The 19561-nt window shown below is 37.7% G+C and overlaps 1 protein-coding gene across 1 annotated transcript in view; it reads right to left on the reverse strand.

Annotated features, from left to right (window-relative positions):
* The window catches only part of JHY (junctional cadherin complex regulator), a 137952-nt gene that overhangs the window by 37233 nt on the left and 81158 nt on the right, over window positions 1-19561 (reverse strand). The window contains exons 3-4 of the mRNA XM_036745236.1: window positions 9079-9186; window positions 11-675 (exon numbers count right to left, since the gene is read on the reverse strand). Of these exons, the coding sequence (XP_036601131.1) occupies window positions 11-675; window positions 9079-9186 (773 nt within the window). The remainder of the gene's footprint in view (window positions 1-10; window positions 676-9078; window positions 9187-19561) is intronic.

Here is a 19561-nt window from a genome sequence, read left to right on the forward strand (position 1 = left end):
GATTCCTTACCATAGCATATCTAAGTTATTATAGCTTGATTCTGAATAGGTCTGTTTTGGTTGTCTCAGAGATGAAGCTTTATTTTCAAATGATCCTTGATTATCCACATTAGAAGTAGATTTAGAGCCTTTCTGGTGTCCCTTAATGTAGCTGAAGTCCCAATCAGGCTGAATGTTGAACCTGTAAATCAAAGAACTGCTTTCTTGAAAGCGCTGATGTCTTCTTTCTTCATTAATACGCAATAAGGAATTAAATTCAGCAGGATTTTTATAAGTGGATTTATTAGAAGGTTGTTTGGATAAAGTAAAGTTACTGGGTGCTTCTTTGTCTTGTTGAGGTCTAAAAACATTCAAGTCTTGTAAATGATTGACAGGCTTATTCAAATTTACACCTTGTTCAAGATTTATTGAAGGACCAGCTGGTTTAATCTGTTTATACTGTCCTCTGGGCATAGAATTCTGGTTACCTTGACTTATGTCTAGTTCTTTAGGCACACTGGGCTTAATATGTGAGTTTGGTGGTTTGGGCCCACTCCAAAGTTTATATTGTCTTCGAACTTTATGTACGCCTTTTCTTCTTGAAGGCAGCCAGCCATCAGTTGTTTCAGAAGTTAGCTGCCTAGGCACTTGAGTGAATTTTGTTCTTTCACTTTGAGACCACTGTTCTTGGTAATCCTAAAAAAGATATTTGCAATTAATTTAAAGAAAATTGAAGGAATGGTACTTCCAGGGCCACATACTCAGGAATTCCATACTGATGGACCCAAATTATTCTGAAGGATATAATGGAATGCGGAGAGAGAACACTTCCATTTAGGGCCAGGGAATCCCCAAATGGATTAATATTTCCCACAAGACTAGCCCCCATATGCTTTATTATTATTTTCTTTTCATGTACTTTAAATTAATTTTTCCTTACACTGAAGGCTAACATTCTCAAGTAGGTTACAAGGGAATTTGAAAGGGTCCTCTGGTTCTAGGAAGAAATATAGTAATGACATTGGAGAAGGTACCTTTCCCCTCTTTATGCAGCAAAGTCATGTTCAATGAACAGAGAGAATGACTGAACTAGTTTTTGCTGGTGATTTTCATATTTAAGATAAAAGAAAAGACATTGGAAGATTAGAGGAAAATAGTAAGCATTGGGAAGTGTGCTATACTTCCAATGAAGAATACCCTGAATAAACTATAAAGCAGAAAAAAATAAAATAAAGCAAACTATGAAGCAAAAAAAAGTAGCCATGTGATTAACAAGCTGAACAATAAAAGAGTGAATAGTGAATTTGAAAAAATGCATTAAAACTTCTGATTGGCCAAGGACAGGTTTACCATGACATGCTACTCAGATGATCCAATCTTCTTATCTGTACAGGTCATAAGCTAGAAATGACCTCTTCACCAGATGAAACAAATTAGTTTTCATTCAGAGGAAATAAAAGAGTCTGTGCAGTGATAGTTCATCTGTGAAACCACAAGGGTTGTTTTGCTTCTCTCCTTAACATAGTCAATGCTTAGACAATTAAACATCTGGGGGAAGTATTTCAATTTAAGAACAGTCTTTATGTTTTTCAAAATCTTATAAAAACAAAATGTACTCTGGTTTTTAGTATAATAAATACACCATGAAGCTATATAGTATTATCTTCATTTAGAAACATTTTCTAATGAATAAAGCATGTATTAACTTTGCTTAAAAAAGTACCCCTGTTGAAAGGACTTTGGAAAGAATGACTATATGATTACAGAAAACAGTAACATGCCTGTGTGGATCAGTGTAATACATGTTTTCCCTCTCAAAACACATGTAAGAAAATACCTTCTAGTCTAAATGTTATATAGGCTGTTTGGAGAACTGAAATAATTGTCTAGATAATTCAGGCAAAAAAATCTGCTATTGAGGACAAAGCTAGGTTTTTGTTTTAAATGATTATGTAGTAAGTCATGTTTATATATACATTTTCAGTTTACAGAGCATTTTCTTCACAATCCTGTGAGGCAAGTAGGGCAAATATCATTATCTCCATTTTGTTGAGGCTACATCCAGCAGTAGAGAGAACATTTCATGTAGAGTCAGAAAAACCTAGGTTCACATTTTGCCTCAGCCATTTAATAGTCTGTAAGGAGCCCTGTAAGGGGCAGTTAGGTGGGGTGCTAGAGCACTAGACCTAGAGAGTCAGGAAGATAGGATTTCAAATATGGCCTCAGACATACACTAGCTATGTGACTGTGGGCAAGTCATTTAAACCTTATTTGCCTCATTTTCTCATCTGTAAAATGGGGACACACTGGAGAAGGAAATGACAGACCAGTTCAGTGTCTTTGCCAAGAAAATCCCATAGACATAAAGTTGGACATAACCGAATGAACAACAAGGAGGAGTCCCGTAGAAATCATTTAACTTTTGTGCCTGGGGCCCTATAGTCCCTTCCAGCTCTAAATCTATGATTCTATGAGAAGTTAACTTCCTCACAGTCATATAGCTAAGCATTATAGGCAGGACTCCAAATTCAGAACTCTTTCTACTATACAAGTGAATTATCCAAATTGGCTTAATTTATTAAGGAAACTCATTAAAAGAGTTAAAATTTTACTTCATATTACCTCTGTAAACACTGTTCAAATCTTCTATGTTTATGTAATAGTGAATATTATTTTCAATGCATAACAAAATGTCATTATAATAAGGTTCAACATAGAGTTATTACTGTTGAATCCATCACATATAAAACTTCAATGTGATAAAAATGAGGAGAAAAAAATACTAATTTGTAAGTTCTGGAATTTGAGTTTTCTAGCAGACTAGCTCAGATCAGATTTTTCACACAGTAACATTTTCTGTCCGCAGTACTCTAAAAAGAAGGGCTTATTTATTCTGTAGTCCCTCCCTCGACACATTTAAATTAACTTGCATACATGTGCAAGGCGTACATGTGTAAGAGAACTAGCTATTCCAAGTGGATATTTCTCTATAAGGAAAACCCATCCATCCAGAAGAAAATTATTATTTTAAAATCCCTGTAGATAACTACTCTCTAATGCTGGTAATGTGTTTCTTTTCAGTAGAGTTTAGCCATTTAGTTCAGGACTTTAATTGTTATAAGGGAAAAGGTACCAGAACTTCCTATCCCGTGACATCCAACTCTATTTCTTGGCATCTTGTTTCCATTACCAACCAAAGATAACAGAACCATTCAAAGAAAAAAAAGCCAAGTATCAGATCAGAGATCCTGTGTTACCACTTGATTTAAATCCTGTTATTATTACTATTCTAACTACAACAGAGATTATAATAGGGCTCTTCACAGGGTGCTAGGTCAACAAAGGACAAGGACTCATCATTTTTTATGAAACTTCAATTGTCTCAAGTGTTAAACCCTTGGATCACACAAATATAAGTGCCCTAAGAAGGCATTTCAGGTTCTAGAAATGAAACAGGTTAGGGACCTGATGAGATTTTAAACATCTTCCAAGCAGCGTACTTGAGATACATGGTTTACTGAAGATTTATTACCTTACAATTAAGGCATCAGGTGTCACTCTTCAGGTGGCAAAACCTGGGTTCCCTGAAGTTAATATACAAAGCCAATCTCAGGCCATTTAATCTCCATCAGCATTGAAATGCTCCATTTCATCCCAGTCTCACTAGGGTTCTTTTGTTATCAACACTTACAGTCACTATATACTACATGCACTCAGAACTAACAGCTTAATGGTAGTAGGTATTAACTTCTAACACAGAGCAAGAGCAGGACATTTTGGCAAGAGCTTTAACAATGGGGAATCCTGCCTCTTAGTGCCAAGATGATAATTTGTCAGTAAGACTTTTGGGGGTTGGGGGGGAAGGGGATTAGTGTTTGTACATCCTCTATCATCAAAGGAAAAATTTTCCTCAATTCTTTAAGAAACAGTGCCTAGCTGTTTCTTACTAGTTTCAAATTTGGATGACCCAGATAGCAGAGAACATGCATTGTATTATCTCAAAGCAAAAATTTCACTTGTCTTAAAACAGAAAGATATTCACTTACCAGAATTCTATTGTTAGTATAGTTACAGTTAATGTAATCAGTTAAGGACTACAAAATGGGTTCTGGATCAGTTTCTGTTTTTTCCTCCAACTTTTGAATTAATATTAAATTAACGATAAAATATTACCATCTGAAGCTTAGTTTATGATTCTCATTTTATAATCCTAGGACATTTTAGAGTACAACATTATTAACTAACTATACCTCTTGACGCAGTTAGGAAACACACAAGACAGAGTAGACAGGAAGCCTATCTATCAATGGTGAAGGGAATCCAGTTAATTGAAGGAAAGCTATTTAATCTGTCCTAGAGAAGTTGTGAAGCTCCATTTGGCTTTTTAAAAAGACCTTTGAGATCCCTCAGTGAAAAGTCCAATATAAGGATTGTCATATTATTTCCTTGTTGGGCAACTCTAGAGGTGTTTTAGAGTGGAGATCATGTAGTTTTCTCATTTAAAAAGTGTTTTCTATTTATAGTTTCTCTTTTCCTAGGTAGAATCTTTCATCTGCTAAGAAGGTGTTCTCAAGTCTTTGCCACCTCTTTATGGGACTCCCCAAATAGCTTCTCAGACTTTCATCTTTTCCATCTTCATACCATTGCCAAAGTAATCCTTCTAATGCATAGATCTGATTACAACAATCTCAGCTCAAAAGCCTTTAGTGACTCTGCTTTGCCCAATGAATAAAATGAAAACTCTCTAGACTGCCATTCAGAGCCCTTCACAACATTTCCTCAATCTATCTTTCCAGCCTCCTCAGAGGCAGGGATTGTTTTGTATCTCCAGTGCTTGGCACAGTGCCTGACACATAATAGGCATTTAATAAATGCTTGTTGAACCACTGAAAGCATTCTTGCCCATCTGTGTCAGTCTTACTTGATCTTTCCAGCTATGTCATTCCTCATCCTTGATCTCTCAAATCAGTCACTTTCTTTTACTTCTCCTGTGCATTTCATCTTATTTTAACTTGTATATAGTTATTTATACACACACACACACACACACACATATATATATATATATGTACATATATATGTATATGTATATGTGTATATATATATATATATATATATATATATATATATATATATATATATATATATATAACTAATTCCCTTTACTAGATTGTAAACTCTAAGGTCAGACTGTGTTGTTTTCATTTAAGTGCTTTTTAAAATTTATTTTATTTTTAACTTAAGAAATAAAACAAGCATTTCCATAACAAAAAGATGATTGCACATGAAACTGAAAATCTATTATGTACAAATTGCTACTCCTTTTAAATACATAACAAAGTTATCAGGTGACTTTCTTTCTTCCCCTTTTCTTCTTCCCTCTCCCCCAAGAGATAGTTACCATTAGACACAAGTATATATATACACATATATATGTATTACACACACACACACACACATACACATACATGTGTATATATATATATATACATATATATATATATATATATATATATCATTCTATACATACTTCTCCTTATCAGTTCTCTCTCTGGATGTGGATAGTGTCTTTCTTCATAGGTCCTTTGCGGTTAGTTTGGTTATTTATAACAGTCAAAATGACTTAGTTGCTTAAAGTTGTTCTTAAAATTATATTGCTGTTACTATATATAATGCTCTCCTGGTTCTGCTCATTTTGCTCTTCATTATTTCGTGCAAGCGTATCCATGTTTTACTGCGATCATTGAGCTTATCATTTCTTATAGCACAGTAGTATTCCATCACAATCAAATACTACAATTTATTCAGCCATTCCCCAAGGGATGGACATCCCCACAATTTCTAGTTGTTTAGCACCACAAAGAGAGCTGCTATAAATATTTTAGAATATATAAGTTCTTTTCCTTTTTTCCCCTAATCATCTTTGGAAACACACCTAGTAGTGGTATCGCTGGGTCAAAGAGTATAGACTGTATTGTTTTTAATCTGTGTATCCCTGGTATCTTTGGAAAGTTCCTTACATACAGAAGGCACTTAAATAAATGACTGTGGAATTGAACTGAATTTCTGTACCTCTTAGCAATGGTCAGTAAGAATCTGGTATCTAATTCAAGGATATCCAACTGAAAGCAGACGGAGAAAACCTAGAGAAGTTCTGAGGAGAGCACAAAAAGAATGAAAGAAATTAAGACATATGAGGAATTACTAAAGGAACAGAGACTATTCAGCTTGAAGAAAAGACCTTACATTTATATATGAAAGATGATGAAGAAAACAACCAGCAGTCCTTAATCTCCTCTGGGAAGAAAATGATGGATCACATGTTTACATTTTAATATGGAAAATTTAGCTTAGATGTAAAGAAAAGTTCCTTAATAGTAAGAGTAGTTAAATACTGTATTAAGTTAGTGAATGTATGGAAGTGTGGAAGCTCCTCTTCTAGAGGTCATTAGAAAAAGGACAGATTCCCATCTGCTGCAAGAGACCATATGTGGTTGTGCTTATCTCCGTGTTTTCCCCTTTCCTCCTGAACATATTGTAAGGTCTTTGAGGGTAGAGACCTATTTTGTTGCCTATAGCATTTAATCTTCTTCAATCAACTGACAAAATATTTATTGAGTTTACTTAGAAAACACCATAAGATGCTGTAGGCAACAAAATAGGCCTCTACCCTCAAAGAGCTTATAATACATCCAGGGGAAAAAGGAAAACATTATGTACATCTATGTACTTTGCCTGAGTGTAGCCTAGTTCTCTATCTTGGGTCTCCTCTTGTTTCCCTACACTTCCTCTTGGTGATCTTCATTTCCCATGGCTTCATGCAGAGGGTGCCTTGATCTAACAGTCACTCTATCTCTGTATTGTCTATCAATCTGTTTATCAACAAATATTTATTAAACCCTTAACATAAGTGGAAACTCTGGAGGACGCTGTGAGAACACAAAGAAAAACATGAAGGAGCTCCTGCCCTCAAGGACTGAAACAACACATGCTCCTATCTGTATACAAAGCAGATACAACGTGATTTTGGGGAGAAGGCAGTCAGCAGCCTCATAGAAGGGAGCACATGTGGGCTGAGCTCTGAAGCTCAGGAAGCAGAAATGGGGTGGAAGTGCATTCCAAGTATGAATTATCATCCTTCTTTCCACTTTAGCCTGTGGCAGGGGACAGAGTTGGGAAAAGGAATGTTGTGTGTGAGGAGCAGCTCTAAGAAGATCATTTTTGCTACATCATAGATTACAGGAAAAAATAATGTATAACAAGTCTGGAGAGATAAGTGGAGCCAGCCAGGTTGTAGAGAGCTTTAAATGCTTAGCAATAGTTTGTATTTGATCCTAGAGGTGATAAGGAACTATTGGAGTTTTTTGTGGTGAGGGATGTGGTTGGATTGGAATTCCACACCTATGTGGAATTCCACACCTATGTGGAATTCAAGTTCCACAACACCAACTGTGTATTTGCTCTTTGGTCATTTCAGCCATGTCTGACTCTTCGTGACCCTTTTTTGGAGATTTCTTGGAGTGGTTTGCTATTTCCTCCTCCAGCTTATTTTACAGAATTTTACAGAAGAGGAAACCAAGGCAAACAGAGTTAAGTTACTTGCCCAGGATCACACAGCTAGTAAGTGTCTGAGGCCAGATTTAAATTCAGGTCTTCCTGACTCCAGGCCTGGCACTCTAGCCACTGCACCACCTATTTCCAAATGAATGTGTTGTAGGCACATCTCAAACTCAACATGTCCAAAAAAGAACGTATTATCTCTTCCCCAAAACCCTCTTCTTTCTTCCTAAATTTGTCTAGTTCTATTGGGAACATCACCATTCTTACCCTCACGCACGTTCATAACTTCAGAGTTGGTCTTTTCTCTTTTCCTCACATTCAATCAGTTGCCAAATCTTGTCAATTCTACCTCCACCATATATTTTACTTTTACCTCTTTTTCTCTTTACATGCCCACCACCCTATTTCAGGGCCTCATCATCTCTCTCATGGTACAGCTGACTTCTATGATATGACAATAGTCAATAATTTGTGATTTTACTGGTATGAGAAAGCTGTCAAACAAGTAATAATAATAACAATAATAACAATATAGATTTATATAGGGACCAAAAATCTGAAATACATTTAATGTTATTTCATTCAATTCTTTCAACAACCCTACATAATAGGTACAATTATAGTTACTACTTTACAGATAAGAAACTGAGGCCGAAAGAAATTAATAATGATCATGGTCAAATATCTAGTAAGAATCTGAGGTGGGACTCAAACTCAGGTGTCCTTACTCCAAACACTTTATCCATTACTCTAAAATGCCTTTCTATCACAAAAGATTCTATTTTCTGGGTTATTTCAAAAGTGTTTCCTCTCTTAGTTAGTGATAAAATCAGGTCACCAAACAATGACTCAACATATAAATTCAAAAAGAAATCAATTCCTGGAGTTTTTATAAGTATGGACAAGTTCAGTAAAAATCTTTGAGTTAAAAAAGGATGCTTTGTACTTTCAATGTCCATAATAGTGATCTCATATCTAAAACAGTTTGGAGTAACATTAAACTAGTAGGTATAAGATACATTCTAGTTGTGTGACCATGGGCAAGTCACTTAATCTCTCATGCTCTAGGAAACTCCCTAAAACTAATATTTACAGATCAGCTATTTATGTGTATCCACGGAGGGAGTTTCCACATTAGGAGCATCCCATACCGATGAAATCATAGGTCCAGATTAAAACAGTGGAGACACAACTTTTAGGTGTTTAGATGTAAGCATGGCAGGGTTGGGGAGAGGGAGAGAAGAGGTTAATCATTCAAAAGTGCAATCCTACTACAATCCTACTACAAATTGAAAAGAAAAAGTATAGATTGATGTAGTTGGGGATATGGAGTCAGAGAGTGTTCCAGAAAACATACTACACTCCTCTGGGGGGCCTTTAGCAATGTATACTTAAAATGTGGATTAGTAGTTTCCTTTTAGACAAGGATAGGAAATAAATGATATAAAGATAATCCTTTAAGTGATAAGTGAGTCAACAAAATATTTTATATTCAATGTTGACCTCTGAAACACATTTAAATTCTAAAGAGCAAGAAACCTGTAGCAGCCGGGCTCTCTGATGCCATTTGTCTTCAGGATTCACAACAGGATTTTCAGCCTCCTCAGTGCTCTCAGGCTTTGTGTCAGTCACAACAGTGCTGGAGATCTGAGAGAGTAAAACGTATACAATTTGTTAACTTTATTCATTTTATTCGTAGAGGTCACAGGGATCGAGTCTATGGATCCTAAAAAGACAACCTATGGGACAAGTTTCTATTTTCAACTCTGCCAATTCAATCAACAAGAATTTACTAAGCACTTATTCTTTGTGAAGCACTATGCTAGGCAAGATATCACCCTCATGATGTCATTGGTCCCTGTCCAGAAGGTCTGACAACAACAAAAAGGGATATAAAGAAAAAGGAAACACTTCCTGGCCTCAAGGAGCTTATATCTTAAAAGTGGGAAAGAACATGGACATAAAAGACTATCTGTCTATCTATCTTCATCATCTATCTATCAAATACAGGGTAGATGGAAGGTAACCTTAGATTAGAAGGTGTTAGCAGCTGGATTGGAAAAAGTTCTCCTGCAGAAAGTGGCACTTAATTTGAGTCTTGAATGATGTCAGGGATTTTGGGAGATGAGGAAGGGTAGCATACTAGGCATGGGAGAGAGCCAGTGCAAAGGCACCAAGATGGGAGGTAGAGGGAGATAGAGCACCTGTATATGGAATAGCAAGGAGGCCTACATGACCAGACTTTCAAATACATGGAGGGAAATAATATAAGATTAGAAAAATAGGAAGGAAGAGCTTTAAATTGTTGTGAAGAGTTTTAAATACCAAGTGATATATTTGATCCTGGAGGTAAGAGGGAGTTACTGCAACTTACTGAGCCGGGATGTGGCATAGTCAGACCTAAGATCTAGGAAAATCACTTTGGCAGCAATGTGAAGGATGGATTAGAGAGGGGGGAAAACTTGTAGCAGGGAGAGTGATTAGGAGGTCATTGCAGTAGTACAGTACAGAGTGATGAGGGCCTGCACTAGGATGGTGGCTCTGTGAATGAAAAGAAGGGAGCATATTCAAAAGATGTTATGGGAAAAGATGTGTCAAGATTTGCTGACTGGACATATGGTATGAGAATGAGAGATCAAGAATGACACCGAGGTTGTGAGTCCGGGTGCCTGGAAGAACGGTGGTACCCTCCACAGTAACAGAGGATGTTTAGAAAAGGGGAGATTTTTTTGAGATACTTCTGGGACATACAGTTTGACGTCCCTGTAAGAGGGGTAGAGGGTAGGAGTGGAGAGCCTGAACAGGTGTTAGTATGCTAAGCTGATGCAATTCCACCTGTAGAAGAGGTGGAAGAGAGCTCGCTTCCAGAGAGGTATGATGATGTGTAATACAAGTGCTTAGGAGGGATTTGGAGCAAGCACAGCCATTATGGAATTCCAAAATGCTTTCTAGAATGGTTGGACGAATTCATAGTCCCACCAATAGTGTCTTAGTGTTTTATCTTCCAACTGTCCCTTCAACATTACCTATGTTCTGTCACCTTTTACAATTTCAACAAGCATTAGAGAGAGCTCACCATCTAACAGAATCTGGGTGCAATAATAAAATTATACTATGACAATAAAAGTATAATAGTCAGCACAAGCAGGGTGATAGTCCTGCCGTATCCCTAATTAGGGCAGTTATGCGTTCAGTAGTAGGTGCTGCATTTTAGGAATGAAAATAATAAGCTGGAGTTCATATAGAGAAAGGCAAGCACAAATGTGAGTGCTTTGTAAACTTTCCATTCATAGGGCCATCCCTGTAGTTAAGGCCCTTCTCTCTTACCTAAACTGGTTATAACAATCGCCTCACTAGTCTATTACCTCTCTTCTCTCCTCTCTCTAATCCATCTTCCACATGGCTGTCAAAATGATCTTCCTAGGGCATAAGTCTGACCACGCCCAAGAGCTTTTGCTCAAAAAAACAAGAGTGACTCCTCATTGCTTACAGTATAAAATAAAAACTGTACTCTGGCATTTAAGACCCGTTTTACCTCCAAACTACCTTTTCCAGCCTTATTTCACATTATTGCTCTTTGTTTCAGCCAAACTAGACTTCTAACTGCTCTCCAAGCTCCATATGCACCTCTGTCTTTCGCACAAGCTTTCCCCCATGTGTAGAATGCATTCCTTCCTCATCTCTGCCTTTCAGAAGCCCTATCTTCCTTCAAGATTCAGCTCAAATGTCACCTCTTCTTTGGGGCCTTCTCTGATTCCCACCCCTATTTTAGTGGTCTCTTCATCTTATAAATTTGCTTATCTGTATCACATAGTAGAATGTAGGCTCCTTGAGGACCTTTGATTTTTTTCTTTGAGTCCCTAGTGCCTGGCATGGTACCTTTCAAATCATAGGCACTTAATATATATTTGTTGAATTTTTTAACTGAAGGGTATAGTTTGAATACCCTTCACCAGAGGTTGCCTTCCTCTGTACATTTCCTGGTTTATCCAAGTTCCTTAATTAAGTACGTATCTCAGAAATGGAAATAAAATATTCCCAATGTGGTTCGGCCTGCACAGAGGTAGTGAAATGATTACTTACCTTAATTTAAACATCATAATCTAGCTTATTTTTCAGTAGTTCATTACATTTTTAAAATTCATGGTGAATTTGTGAGTCAAGTAAACCACTCAATTCAAGTTAAAAAACATTTGATAAGGGCATAGTAGGATAAAATCTTAGATTTGGAATTGGAAAGGAACTTAAGAGTTCATCTAGTCCAAGTCTCACATTTTGCAGATAAGGAAACTTCTATCAAGACAGGCTAAACTGCTACCACGACAGGCTAAATGACTTGGTGAAAGTCGCGGAGGAGGAGGCAGAGCTGAGTTTAGAGCTCAGGCCCTCTGCCTCAAATTTCAACACTCTTTCAAGGTACTGTTCAAGATGCTAAGGATGCAAAGATTTTCTGTCACTAAGAATCATACAATAAAAAGGGGGAACAGAAATAACAAAAACTATATGATGTTATAAAATAATTAAGTGTATAGGAAAGGTCAAACAATGACATGAGGGATTTAAGGAAAGAGGATAATTTCTAGCAGGGAAAATCAGTGAATGTGGCATGGATGAGGTTGTAACTGATCTGGGCTTTGAAGGAGAAGGATTTCAACAAATGAAAATAGGCAAGGAAGTTCATTGCGGGAAGGCAAGATATATGGAAATGCACAGAGATTGTAGAAAGCAGGATAAGGTAGAAGAACAGTAATATAATTTGGCTTCAGTGTAAAATATACAAACAGCAATAATATGAAATAAGGGCAAAAAGATAGGTTGGAAACAGATTATGGAGAGTCTTAAATGGTAGGCTTAGAAACCTGTATTTTATTTGTTATGCACTAGGGAGCCATTTAAGTTTTTTTTTTTTGAGCAGGAGAGTGAAAAACAGAGGCTGGCAGTGGTGTGAAAGATGAATTCTAGAGGGGACTGACAGTTAATCAGTTAGGAAGCTTCCAAGTAAGAGTCAATAAAAGTCAGAATTAGGGTAGTGGTAGGGGTATAAAGAAATGTGAGATGTTTTATACAGATGAATGACAGGATTGACAACTAGTTTCGTGCTGAGGTGAGAGAAAGATCACTTCAAAGCTTTGAGTGTGGGTGACTGGGAGATCAACAGAACTATGGAAATTAAGAAGGGACTATTTTAGGAGGGATGATGATGGGTTCTAGTTTGGACATAATTAGTTCGAGGTATCAATGGAACTTCCAGGTGTAGATGTGCAGATGTCAGTGAGAAATGTGGAATTAGAGCTTAGGAGAGATGTCAAGACTGGAAATAATAGTATATATCTTTAGAGAGGTGAAAATTGAAGCTATAGAAGTTGATGTGATTGCAAGGAGAAAGAAGAGGAGAGGCTGTTGGACAGTGCCTTGGGAGATGGTCACACTTAAGGGATGAGAGAAAGAAGAGAAATCAGTGGAGACTGTGAAAGAACAACCAGAGAGTTAGAAGAGGAACCAGAAGAGAACACGTAGCCAGAATGAAAGGGGCTGGTTAGCAGCGTCAAAAGTCACATAAAAATTCTGAAAAGAGGTCACTGAATTTGACCTTTTTGGCCAATTAGGGGGCCACTGGTGAGCTTAAAGAGAACAGCTTCCATAAAGTGGTTGGGATGGAGGCCAGGTTGAAAAGGTTTAAGGAAAAGATAGTAAGAAAGTACAATCAGTGAGTGTGCATGATCCATTTTTGGGGGGCGGGGAGTGTGAGATAATGAGGAAGAATTTGGGGACAGCTAGGTAGTGCAGTAGATAGAGCATTGGGCCAGGAGTCAGGAAGACTTCAGTTCAAATCTGACCTCAGACACTTACAAGCTGTGTAACTCAGGCAAGCCACTCAACTGATGTTTGCCTCAGTTTCCTCCTATGTAAAATGGGGATAATAATAGCATCTAGCTCCCAGGGTTATTGTGAGGTTCAAATTGCAAAGTGCTTAGCACAGTGCCTGGTACATAGTAAATGCTATATAACTATTAAGTATCATTATTATTGTTGTTACTGAAAATTAATTTTTATTATATTGGCATATATGCAAAAATGTTTTTAAATGTGCAACCTCTGAGAACAGTATTAAATGATATAAATGTCTAGCCTAAGGGTGGGGAACCTGTGGCCTCAAGGCCATGTGTGGCCTTCTAGGTCCTCAAAAGCGGCCCTTTGACTAAATCCAAACTTCACAGAACAAATCCCCTTAATAAAAGGATTTGTTCTGTAAAACTTGGACTCAGTTAAAAAGCTGCACCCAAGGACCTAGAAGGTCACATGTGGTCTCAAGGCTGGTCTAACTCCTGGTCTAATCAGTAAGGACTTTTATTTTCAGTTTATGTTCCAAATTCAGTGAAGAAAAGATACAGAGTAATTTTAGGTATCATTCTAAGAATTTAAAAAAGCCTCTTTGTGCCTGAAGGCATCAGATAAGTCTAGTTCCCAATTCATTTATGCCAGCATGTAATAATATGAATGGGTAAGTTTATGTGAGAATATATATTTCTTTTCTCCCCTCTGATAAGTGGGCTGGTCCAGACTCTTGGGAGATGATGACTCCAGATTTACCTACTTTAATTAGATGGCTAAGCCTCAGTTTTATTGTTGAGTTGTGTCTGACTCTTTGTGACTCCATTTGGGGTTTTCTTGGCAGAGGTACTATAGTGGTTTGTCACTTCCTTCTCCAGATCATTTTACAGATGAGGAAACTCAGGAATATGAGTCTTCCTGGTACTCTATGTGCCCCCTTGGCAGCTAAGTGGTACAATGGATAGAGTGATGGGCCTGGAGTCAGGGACACTAAGTTCAAATCCAGCCTCAGACACCTCCTAGCTGTGTGACCCTGGGCAATTCACTTAATTCTGTTTGTCTCAATTTCCTTATCTGTAAAACGACCTGGGGAAGGAAAAGCAAACCATTCCAGTATCATTGCCAAGAAAACCCCAAATGGGGTCACAGAGTCTGACACATCTGAAACTGAATAACAGGCAATAGAGTGGTTGATCAATAGAACAGATTTGGTATACAAGTACATACAAGTGAATGTGTACAGTAACATAGTGTTTGATTAACCAAAGATCCCAGCTACTGGAACAAGAACTTATTACATGACAAAAACTGCTGACAATATTGAAAAGTAGTCTGGCAGAAACCAGGTATAGACCAAGATCTCATGTTGTATACAACAAGAGAAGATCTAAATAGGTACGTGATTTAGACACAAAGGTGGATATCATTAGTAAGTTAGTGGGGTATGGAAGAAATTACTTGTCAGATCTACGGATAGGAGAAGAGTTCATGATCAAACAGGAAGGAGAGAGTTTCTCAAGAGGTAAAAATGGATAATTTAAATCACATTAAAGTTTTTGTATAAACAAAACCAATGTCACCAAAATGAGAAGAAAAGCAGGAAACTAGGAAAAATTTTTTGTAGCAAATTTCTCTAATAAGTATCTTATTTCTCAAATATATAGGGAACTGAGTCAAATTTATAAGAATCTTCCCCAAGTGATAAAATGGTTAAGATGTGGACAATTTTCAGAGGGATAAATAAAAGCCATCAGTAGTCATATGAAAACAAGCTGTAAATCATTAATAATTAGAGAAATGCAAATTAAAACTACTCTGAGGAACTACTTCACACATCAGAATGGCTAAGATCACAAAAAAAGAAAATGACAAATGTTGGTGGGGATGTGGGAAAATTGGTGCTATATACTATTAATAGACCTGTGAATTAATCTAACCAATCTGGAAAGCACTTTGGAATTATGCTCCAAGCTATTAAACTGTGTATACCTTTGACCCAGCTGCCATACCACAAATAGATTTTTGAAAAGGACTCATATGAACATAAACGTTTATGGCAACTCTTTTTGTGGTGGCCAAGAACAGGAAACAGAATGGATGCCCATCAACTGGGAATGGTTGAACAAGTTATGGTATATGAATGTGATGGAATACTATTGTGCTATAGGAAATGATATAAGGGATGGTTTCAGAAAGACCTGGGAAGACGTATATGAAGTGCAAAATGAAATAAGCAGAATCAAAAGAACAATTTATACAGGAACAGCAATATTGTAAAGATAATCAACTGTGAAAGACTTAGTAATTGATCAACAGAATGAATCACTACAATTCCAAAGGAACTATAATGAAAAATGTTATCCATATCCAGGTAGAGAACTGATTGACTCAGAGTATAGACTGAATCACATTCTTTTACTCCCTTCCTTCCTTCCTCCTGTTTCCTCCTTCCCTTCCCTTCCCTTCCCTTCCCTTCCCTTCCCTTCCCTTCCCTTCCCTTCCCTTCCCTTCCCTTCCCTTCCCTTCCCTTCCCTTCCCTTCCCTTCCCTTCCCTTCCTTTCCTTTCCTTTCTTTCTTTCTTTCCTTCCTTCCTTCCTTCCTTTCCTGTTTTGCTTTCTTAATGGATGGTAGAGGGGGTGGAAGGAGGGAAAGAATTTGGAACTAATTAAAAAAACATTAAGAGGAGTAGCATCAGGTATTGCCAACACTGAACAGAATGAGGAACTTAGTACCTACTAACTGTATAAGTTTTATCCTCAGTATTTCAAAGGCCCAAACTTGTCAGTACTCTAGGAATGTGCTAAGAAATTCACATCATAGAGGAAAAATTGGGAAGAGAAATGAGAAGGATGTGAGAAAACCATGAAAAACAAGTCAATGATTTGCTAAAAGAGACCCCAAAAATACTGAAAAATATACTGAAGAAAACAACACCTTAAAAAATAGACTAACTCAGATGGCAAAAGAGTTCCAAAAAGCCAATGAGGAGAAGAATGCCTTGAAAGGCAGAATTACCCAAATGGAAAAGGAGGTCCAAAAGACAACTGAAGAAAATACTACCTTAAAAATTAGATTGGAGCAAGTGGAAGCTAGTGACTTTATGAGAAATCAAGATACTATAAAACAGAACCAAAGGAATGAAAAAGTGGAAGACAATGTCAAATATCTCATTAGAAAAACCACTGACCTGGAAAATAGATCCAGGAGAGATAATTTAAAAATTATTGGACTACCTGAAAGCCATGATCAAAAAAAGAGCCTAGATATCATCTTTCAAGAAATTATCAAGGAGAACTGCCCTGATATTCTAGAGCCACAGGGCAAAATAGAAATTGAAAGAATCCACCAATCGCCTCCTCAAATAGATCCCAAAAAGAAATCTCCTAGGAATATTGTCACCAAATTCCAGAGCTCCTAGATCAAGGAGAAAATACTGCAAGCAGCCAGAAACAAACAATTTGAGTACTATGGAAACACAATCAGAATAACCTAAGATCTAGCAGCTTCTACATTAAGAGATCGAAGGGCTTATAATATGATATTCTGGAGGTCAGTGGAGCTAGGATTAAAACCAAGAATCACCTACCCAGCAAAACTGAGTATCATGCTCCAAGACAAAATATAGACTTTCAATAAAATAGAGGACTTTCAAGCTTTCTCAGTGAAAAGACCAGAGCTGAATAGAAAATTTGACTATCAAACACAAGAATCAAGAGAAGCATGAAAAGGTAATCAAGAAAAAGAACAAGAAAAAGAAATCGCAAGGGACTTACTAAGGTTGAATTGTTTCGTTTACATTCCTACATGGAAAGATGATGTGTATGATTCATGAGACCTCAGTATTAGGGTGGCTGAAGGGAATATGCATATATATAATTTGTATGTATATATGTGTGTGTGAGTATGTATATATGTGTATATATATATTTTTATATATTATATATATATGGAGAGAGAGAAAGAGAGAGAGAGAGAGAGAGAGAGGGAGGGAGGGCACGGGGTGAGTTGAAGATGAAGGAATGATATCTAAAAGAAATAAAATAAAATTAAGGGATGAGAGAGGAATATATTGAGAGAGGGAGAAAGGGACAGATAGAATGGGGTAAATTATCTCGCATAAAAGTGGCAAGAAAAAGCAGTTCTGTAGGAAGAGAGGAGAAGGGAAGTGAGGGGGAATGAGTGAATCTTGCTCTCATCCTATTTGACCTGAGGAGGGAATACCATACACACTCAATTGGGCATCTTACCCCACAGGAAAGAAGGAGGAAGAAGATAAAAAAGGGAGGATGATAGAAGGGAGGGCAGATGGGGGAGGAGGTAATCAAAACCAAACACTTTCGAAAAGGGACAGGGTCAAGGGAGAAAATTGGATAAAGGGAGGTAGGTTAGGAAGGAGCAATATATAGTTAATCTTTCACAACATGAGTATTGTGGAAGGGTTTTACATAATGATACACATGTGGCCTGTGCTGAATTGCTTGCCTTCTTAGGGAGGGTGGGTGGGAAGGGAAGAGGGGAGAGAATTTGGAACTCAAAGTTTTAAAAACAGATGTTCAAAAACAAAAAAAAAGTTTTTGCATGCCACTAGAAAATAAGATACACAGGCAATGGGGTGTAGAAATTTATCTTGCCCTACAAGAAAGGAAGGGAAAAGGGGATGGGAGGGGAGTGGGGTGACAGAAGGGAGGGCTGACTGGGGAACAGGGCAACCAGAATATACGCCATCTTGGAGTGGGGGGGGAGGGTAGAAATGGGTAGAAAATTTGTAATTCAAACTCTTGTGAAAATCAATGCTGTAAACTAAATATATTAAATAAATTAAATAAACTAAAAAAAAAAGAAATTCACCACCAGGGGTGGAGCCAAGATGATGGAGTAAAAGCAGGGTCTTGCTTCAACTCTTCCCCAAATCCCTCCAAATAACTGTAAAAATGACTCTAAACAAATTCTAGAGCTACAGAACCCACAAAATGACAGAGTGAAACAAATCTCCAGCCCAAGACAGCTTGAAAGATCGACAGGAAGGGTCTATCGCATTGGGTTGGGAGCGGAGTCCAGCATGGGCTGCGCTGGCACAAACCAGGCCAGAGAAGACCTGGTGGAGCAGGCCTCAGGATACTGAATCACTGGCAGCTTTGGCAGTTTCCAGACCTCTCAACCCACAAATGCCAAAGACAACTTAGCAGGTTAGTGGGAAAACTCTGTTGGACCTAGGTGATAGAAGAGCTTGGTCTGGCTCTGGCCCCAGGGCAGTGGAGGTGGTGGCAGCATCATTAGCTGCTTCCAGAGCTCCAGGCCCACAGACAGTGGGAGGAATCAAATGGCTGACCAGAGGGGGAGTGCATGAATCTCTTTGCTGGCACTGAAGCAAGATTCTCTTGCTTTGCCCTGCTTGGATCTGGGTTGCAGTCCTGGTTGGTGGTCCTGGGGTGAGGAGGAGTGCTGGTGTGACAGAGCTTGTGGTGGCTGTGGAGAGGGAGTCCTCCTGGCAGTTCCAAGGCAGAAAAGAGCCCTTGATGTCACTCACAGACCAGAGCACAGGCCAGGAGAGGAGTAAACACCTCTCCTTGGATCATACCACCTCAGAAGAACTGAAAATTTATAGGTACCTATAAGTAGCTAGGAAAACAGCAGCGAAAAACTTCTGAAGTTTGGGACAGAGCACTCTCCACTCTGGAAGCAGTCATACCTTGACAAAGAGCTCAAAAGTCAAGTACTTGGCTAGGAAAATGAGCAGACAGAGTACAAAACTCAGACTATAGAATCTTACTTTGGTGACAAAGAAGATCAAAACATACAGCCAAAAGAAGACAACAAAGTCAAAGATCCTACATCAAAAGCCTCCAAGAAAAATAAGAATTGGTTGTAGGCCATGGAAAAGCTTAAAAAGGATTTTGAAAATCAAGTAAGAGAAGTAGAGGAAAAACTGGGAAGAGAAAGAGAGTGACGCAAGAAAATAATAAAAAAAAAACAAGTCAACATCTTGCTAAAGGAGACCCCCCAAAAATAGAAAAGAAAATAACAACTCAAAAATACACTAACTCAAATGGCAAAAGAGGTTCAAAAAGCCAAGGAGAAGAATGCCTTAAAAAACAGAATTGCCAAATGGAAAAGGAGGTCCAAAAGATCACTGAAGAAAATAATTCCTTAAAAATTAGAATGGAGTAAATGAAAGCTAATGACTTTATGA

The sequence above is a fragment of the Trichosurus vulpecula genome, chromosome 2 (genome assembly GCF_011100635.1).
Source record: "Trichosurus vulpecula isolate mTriVul1 chromosome 2, mTriVul1.pri, whole genome shotgun sequence".
NCBI lineage: Eukaryota > Metazoa > Chordata > Mammalia > Diprotodontia > Phalangeridae > Trichosurus > Trichosurus vulpecula.